The sequence below is a fragment of the Monopterus albus genome, unplaced genomic scaffold, assembly GCF_001952655.1.
Source record: "Monopterus albus unplaced genomic scaffold, M_albus_1.0 scaffold224.1, whole genome shotgun sequence".
NCBI lineage: Eukaryota > Metazoa > Chordata > Actinopteri > Synbranchiformes > Synbranchidae > Monopterus > Monopterus albus.
Window position 1 is genome coordinate 388,901 of NW_018128104.1, and position 6,971 is coordinate 395,871.

The 6,971-nt window shown below is 41.9% G+C and overlaps 1 protein-coding gene across 4 annotated transcripts in view; it reads right to left on the minus strand.

Moving 5' to 3' along the window:
* The window catches only part of LOC109971409 (neural cell adhesion molecule 2), a 324,939-nt gene extending 319,731 nt beyond the window's left edge, over positions 1-5,208 (minus strand). For all 4 annotated transcript variants that reach the window (XR_002276551.1, XM_020619638.1, XM_020619637.1 and 1 more), the window contains exon 1: positions 5,014-5,208. Coding sequence is in view for 3 of the 4 variants with exons in the window: in XM_020619638.1 (XP_020475294.1) it covers positions 5,014-5,065 (52 nt within the window). In the remaining variant the exon portion in view is untranslated. The remainder of the gene's footprint in view (positions 1-5,013) is intronic.
* Between the last annotated feature and the right edge of the window lie 1,763 nt (positions 5,209-6,971).

The window sequence follows — 6,971 nt, forward strand, 5'->3', positions numbered from 1 at the left end:
TGTAAACTGATTCCCAGTCTTGCCCCATAAAATCCTCTTTTAGCCTCCTTACAGCATGTTCGTTCATCACCCTCCTATAGAAAAGATTTGTTTTTGGCCTTTCTTTTCTATACTGGCAGTCATAAACCACAAATACTGGTAGATGATCACTAATATCATTTATAAGTAATCCACTTGTCATTTTGCTATCAATATCATTAGTAAATATATTATCTATTAGTGTTGCATGCTGGGTTGTTTCTCTACTTGGTTTTGTAATTTTTGGGTATAAACTGCATCTATATAATGTGTTAATAAACTCCTCAGTTCCTGTGGATCCCTCTGTTCTTCATTTCATCACGCCCGTCGGTGCACAAGCCCTAAAGTAAGCCCCAGACCAACAGTGCTGTCCCCCATGAGAGGATGTGCTTTGGAGGGCCAGACTGTGAAGTGTGTGGATGTGTGCATATGTGACTATATGCAGTAAGTTACAGATATAAAGTGAGCAACAGGAGAGAAAGAGAAAAATGGTGCAACCACTTTCTCTCCATCCATCTGTCCATCAGACAGTGTGCCCACTCATTCTGTTGCCACCCTGCCATCCTGGCTCTGCCTATTAGCCTGCTAGTTAGACTGGCAGGACACACATAAGCAGGAGCCAAAGGGTCTCCTGGTTGGCTAGCACCAAACTGATGTAAAACAGTAGACAAACCCACAGTAACACATGGCAGCATGTAGCAACTGCCTCCTCCAATCACGTCACTCTGGCCTAATTTGATTCCATCTCGACAGGGTTCAATTACATTTTATTAATTTTGGCACAGTGCGACTCCATTAAGTTTGATTCAATCTCTGGCAATGCAATTTAACTAAATTCAATCAGATTCACTTGAATGAATTTTTAAACATAATCTCTTATTTCATTCTTCTTTATGTATACATTTTTTGTTGCTCGCTCTATTCTTTCCTATTCTTCCTATCTGAAACTCAGAATAAAGAGAACTCCAACTGCTTACTCTATCTATATTTTCTTGGCTACTGGTTTGGAGAGACTCCCCGAGGAGAACATTAGTTCACTTCCATGATAATAATAGGTAATTTGTGTGAAAATAGACTGAGGTTGACAGAGTGCATTTTTGAACATGTTGTTTTTTTGCCCCACGCATTGAAATTAACTCGAGATTTTTCAAAATATGCCAGATGTTCACATAGTGTAGCTGGCTGCTGATCCATCATCTCATCTCTCAGTGTGTCTGCTATTGCCTAAGTTACTTAAAAGCCAAAAATGTGTCATTACAAGACAAAATGACAGTGTAAATATATTTGGCACACAGGTTTCTTAACCCCAGATACCAATCCTGTTAAATGAGTCCATGACTGTACAGCTTGTGCACAAAGCCTTGAGCAAGGTGGTTTGTTTTATTTAAGAAGCTACACTAAGGCTAACCTCTAAACGTTATTATGAGACAAAGGGCCCTGGGCAACATAAAGCTCTAGTCATTTGTTGTCTGTGTTCTGTGGGTTTTGTATCTATTTGTATTGTGTGTCTTTGTGGTCTTTTTGTGTCTGGTTGTGGTTGTGTAACTATATTTGTAGTTAAGTGATTGACTTTCCAACAAGAAGCATTCACGTCAAACAGAGGCTCTAGTCCAGGGGACCCTCTGCTGGTGCCGGGTAGCCATGTTCAGTAAGCCATGCTTATGTATAGCTGATAAAGTTTTTTTAAAGGAATAAACTAAACCAAACTACAATACAACTCCTGGAAATGATGAAACCAGGAATGAGTAAAGTTGTAGTCACACACCCTACTCTTTAATAGTTTAATAGTTGTACAGTCTGTGAGTTTGGAAACAGGCTGAACATACAGTATGCAGGTAGGAATTGGAAAAATATGGCAATGTCAATTCTCAGAACAGCTGCTCATTTTCTTTCACTTTTGCCATTTCATTCTCAGCAAGCCGACAATATGTCCCGCAGCACAGATGCTTGGCAGTGATTTCCCAATATATCCAGGTGTTAAGAATATAACACTCCTCCTGTCTTATATTCAGAGTACAAATTCAGTGCTAAGGCAGCTAGAGAGCTAAAGGGCACACACGAGAAATCAAAAGCTTGCAGGCAAATAAAAGGCATATCCATAACACTGAGATTACCCTTTGTACAATCCAGAGGCCTGCTGACTCTAGTCATTCCTTAAACTGATTTCTTAGATGCAGCTGCCTTGAGGGGAAGATTCCATTTTCATATAAACATTGGCTCTCTATATATGTGCTCTCTGTCCTAGACTATTAATCAAATACTGCAATCAGTGCCACCTTGAATGACTAAGACACAGGCCATTTGTCAACAGCTTTGCATGTCTTTAATACTAGTTTGTCACTGGTGTTGCATTGTTTGGAGCATTGGTCCAATGTCAAGTATGGCAGGAAATGTTAGAAAGAAGAAAGAAAGAAAAAAGCTTCCTGCAACAGTAGTGGAGTGAATTTTTCTGAAAAGGAGGAAGAAAGTGCTGTTTGAGGCTGACTACAGTCTCCATGTATGGGTATAATGTGTGTCCTTGCATTTATATACACTGATCTCAGCCCGGACATGAACCAGAAATACAGGATAAAAGCAAGCCTCAAGCCTTAAGCCTGGGCTCAGGATACAATGGGACACACTTAAGCACAGGAGCATAAATCTTTGAAACCTCGAGCCACTGACATTACCCATGAAATGCAGAAAATTTCTTAATTATGCCACTTAACATCATATGGTGAGTCCTGGGTAAGTCCAAGCAAGCATATAATTCATTATAAGCATCAGTAAAAGCCAAATACATAAACCTTCAAGGATGTGTACTCAAGAGCAGGGTAGATAGTGTGCAGGGACTTCAAAAGCAAATGTTTTCATACAGGAGCCAGAGGGGGTAGAACAGAGGATATCTGCAGAGTCAGTGATGTTGTAGACCGAGCTGATTCCTGTCACAAAATCAAGCTGTCTTCATGAACTGGTGAAAACGAATAAAACATATTTCTAGTTCTAGCCCTATCTGCTTCAAGGCCCCACAGTGATAAAAGACACCAAGAACAGAGAGCCCTACTCAGCCTCTAGTACAAAGCCTTCTACTCAGAACTATCTTTATTATTCACATTACAGGAGGTTCTCTGCATTACTTAACAGGTCAATCTGTGTGGACTTTGCTATCATGAAAAGTGTGATAAGAATGGAAATTGGTTGGTAGGCTGATGTAATATAACTGCAACAAAAGGAAAGTAACAAAGCAATGAATTGCCCAGCTAAAGCTTATGAACAGTAGGCCACATCTCTCACTGGTAATTCCTCCCCAGCTGGCTTCCTATCATACGTTTCTAAGTGTCTATTGATTGAAACGGTGGAGCTATAAACTGCCAATAAACCACAGTGCTTTTAAAATGTTGATGATCAGACTCTGTGCCTCTGGACTTGAAATACTGAGCATCTGTGACTGTTTTCATGAAACAAACCACCAAAACATATATTAATCCATGTGGGCTTCCACTTGATGCAGTTTTGTCCCATAAATATCCATATAACAAGGCGACTGCAGGGCCACAATTGGTACAAGTCTCAAAATTACGCCTCAGCAGTGACAAAGGGCCATGTTATTAAAATTCGTAGTCATTTTTACTCCTCCTCAAACTGTGGTTATGTGTACCATATAGTAAAAACCTATCTCTGATTCTCCATTTTTGCTTGGGGACCCGTCAAGACCCACAACTCTGAAGGACCTCCGCAGATGAATGAATGAAATGCAGCATGCTTTAACAACCAGTGGCGCATGGGTTCAGCCTTGGCACCACTTTGCAGCGCTCTACCCCCACCTGCCGTTGTGCGCAAGGAACCCAGTGCTGCCACGCTGCAAAAATGTTCAGGGACAACTTCTTTTGTGATTATGGTCTAGAGACCGTTTTTGTAACACCGACAGTATTTACAGTTGTAACCTACTGAAAGAAAAGAACAATATCCTACAAGCAGAAATGGATCAACAATAAATGACATAAACAAAACTACAAGAATTTGGCATTTTTCGCAGGGCACGCAGGGCCCAGCTCTCGGCGACCAGGTGGCCCCATCGCTGGCCAGAGCGCAATTAAGCAACACACACGAAAAGGCGACTGAGCAAACACTTTGAATCGATGCACTTTAGCTGCAGTCACTCGGTAAATGTCTTCATTTAACTCCGCGCGTGCAACTTATACACGCGGGCGCGACCACTAACAAACATCACACCTCCACACCAAGCGCGCCCGGCACATGAAACCCAATTAACGGTGACGTGTCACTCTGAAGTCACAAATGCAGCCCATATTTCCAAACTTTCCAGAGCACTTCAGACCCTGTTACCGCATCACGGTCTGATATTATCCCGCACAGTCTGCGCAAAACATGCAGCCACGGAAGGATGTTTCACCAGGCAGTCTTCAATCTATATTTATCCACAGTAAACAGCAAGAGTGCGTGGAATGGAGAATGGGTGAAAACTAAAAAGACAGCGGTCTACACAGATGTGATTAAGAATGTGGACCTGAAATAAACGTCTCCATCCATGTACGACGCCAGATGAAGTTGAGAGACATGACGGATTCTTTACGATTAAACAAGGAAGGACACATCTCTTTGCTAATAAGCTCCATTCACCAAAACAACGCAGCTCCTAAAATATTTTCAACAAACTCGTGCGTAAGACGTGTTATATGATAAAGACAGCAGCTTTTTAAAATATGGGGAGTGCAGAGTGTATATCTCAACGCCTCACCCACCTAAACACAGGACCCCATCATAATCCCCCTTTTCAGTAAGAAAGCGTTCTGGCTCCTGCCAGACGTGCTTCAACTACAAAACAACATCCAGTTAAACAATCCACCCTCTCTCTCTCACTCCCGCTCTTACTCTAGCTCTCTCTCTCCCAGCTCTCTCTCCAGCAGCTCTGCAGATCACGATGGCAAATGCACTCAAGTTGTCCACAAAGTCACCAAGCTCGAGGGTTACACAAACTCACGCACGCATCCCTACCTTGACTGCCGCAGACGAAAACCCCGAGGATTTGGACGAGTTTGAGCATCATTGTGGGGCTGCCGGACGCCGCGTTTAGCTGCTGTAAAAACGTCAAGGGCGACACACACGTTCGGCTCCGTTCATCCGCCGTCTTGGGCTCCGCTGGCGACTGATCTGCTTCAGCTCTTTCCTTCCTTTCCTTCCTATACGCGCGCTCCCGCTCGCCGCTCGTTCACTGTGCCTGCTCTGCGCTGAGGACCCCCATCGCATCATTTCTCTCCAACCTCACTGCTGGAAGCTGTTGGTGAAATACAGACAAAAAGGAAAAGCAAACCAAACGTGTTTATGTTTTACATTACTTTATTGGGTTATTTATAACATGCCACATGCCGTGAAGTCATAGGGGGACATTTTAGGGAAAAATAGCTGCAGTCCCAGGGTCTATATACTGTGAGCATGAGTGTACTGAATCCCTTCCAGCTGTGGGCCCCTGGAATCCACCACCTATCATCTTGGCAGTTCCTATTTATCTCAGAAATCCATGCAAATACAATGTTTCTCAGTGTGAGCAATGCAGATACAAGTCAGTCGGACCTAATACTAGAACATATTTGTATTCTTACATTAAGCCTCACATTTTCTTTGAAGTTTGTTCCAAATCAAATTCACCAAACTTTCTAATACACAAAAATGTGTCATTAATCACTCGATTCAGCCTGATGAGTTCATGGTAGCCCCTAAAACCTTATTCAAAAAATTATTACCAAAGACTAAATACAGAATTTTAGCAGCAGTGACAACACAAAGTGACATTCATTAGGCGACGTACTGACTACTCTAGTACTAGTCAGTCCTTATACAGTGCATCTTACTGCTTTTGGTTCAGTCCCATACTATAAACAACATTTTCAGTGGAAAAACCATATAAGTACAATTCCTGTTTTGATCTATCACAAGTCAAAATGTGACATCTGATTCCATCTGAAGGAATTTATCAACACAAACAAATGACAGATGTCCTGACATACTGCACATTTGAATTTGTCAACGAAGTGATTATCAACTCTCACAGAATCAAAGTAGGAGATCTCATCTTTGCAAGCATGATTAATGAGATCAACTATATAAAGATAACTGACAAAATACTTAACCAAGGAAACAGGAATGAAACAGAGTATCCATATTTATGGAGTCCTCAGCTAGGAGTGACTGGGGGGCAAAGTTCTTTTAAGCTAAAAGATCCAGATCATCCTTTCAAATTTAATCAAGATCAGTGATGTCTGAGGTAGCATGGTGTTTGATTGCTGGAAGGAATCCAATCCACAGCACCCTCTCGGGGTTTCAATTCAGGACAACAACCTATTTTTTGGTCTGTGACTCGACCCATATTGCTGTGCTCCTAATGGACACATGTCAAAAGGGCTCCATGGCTTTAATTCCACAAAGTCGCCTGACAGACTGATGCAATGAAGGAAACTGTGGCAGATAAAGAAAAGTCCCGACCTGACTAACAGCAACAGAGGTGAGTTATTGGCTCTCAGGATTCGGTTACGGTGCAGTTTGTGTCAAACTTTCCAAGTGGAAACTGTGAAGGCGTGAAAATGGAGGGCAACAATTATTTCGCAGTGCGACCTGGCTGGAGAGGAGATGTGTATTTTTATCTCTGTCTAACAACACTGAGATCGCAGCTCAAATTTAGGTGAAGAAGAATTTAATACTTAATTGGTGCAAATGCTAACAGTCCATTGTCCCTGTTAAATTCAGACTAGGGCCTTTTTCTTATACAATACAGATGCACTGCTGCATTAAGAGACACTTAATATTCTTCCAGTTTCTCCCTTGCTATAAGGTGAAATTAAAATACAACACACACTTCAGACCAAGCACAAGTGTGAATTACCCATCAGTTCTCTCTGTGGCAAGTGGCTCCCATGTGGTATAAAGGAAAATGTATGGTATTAATTGTTTTAAAAGCG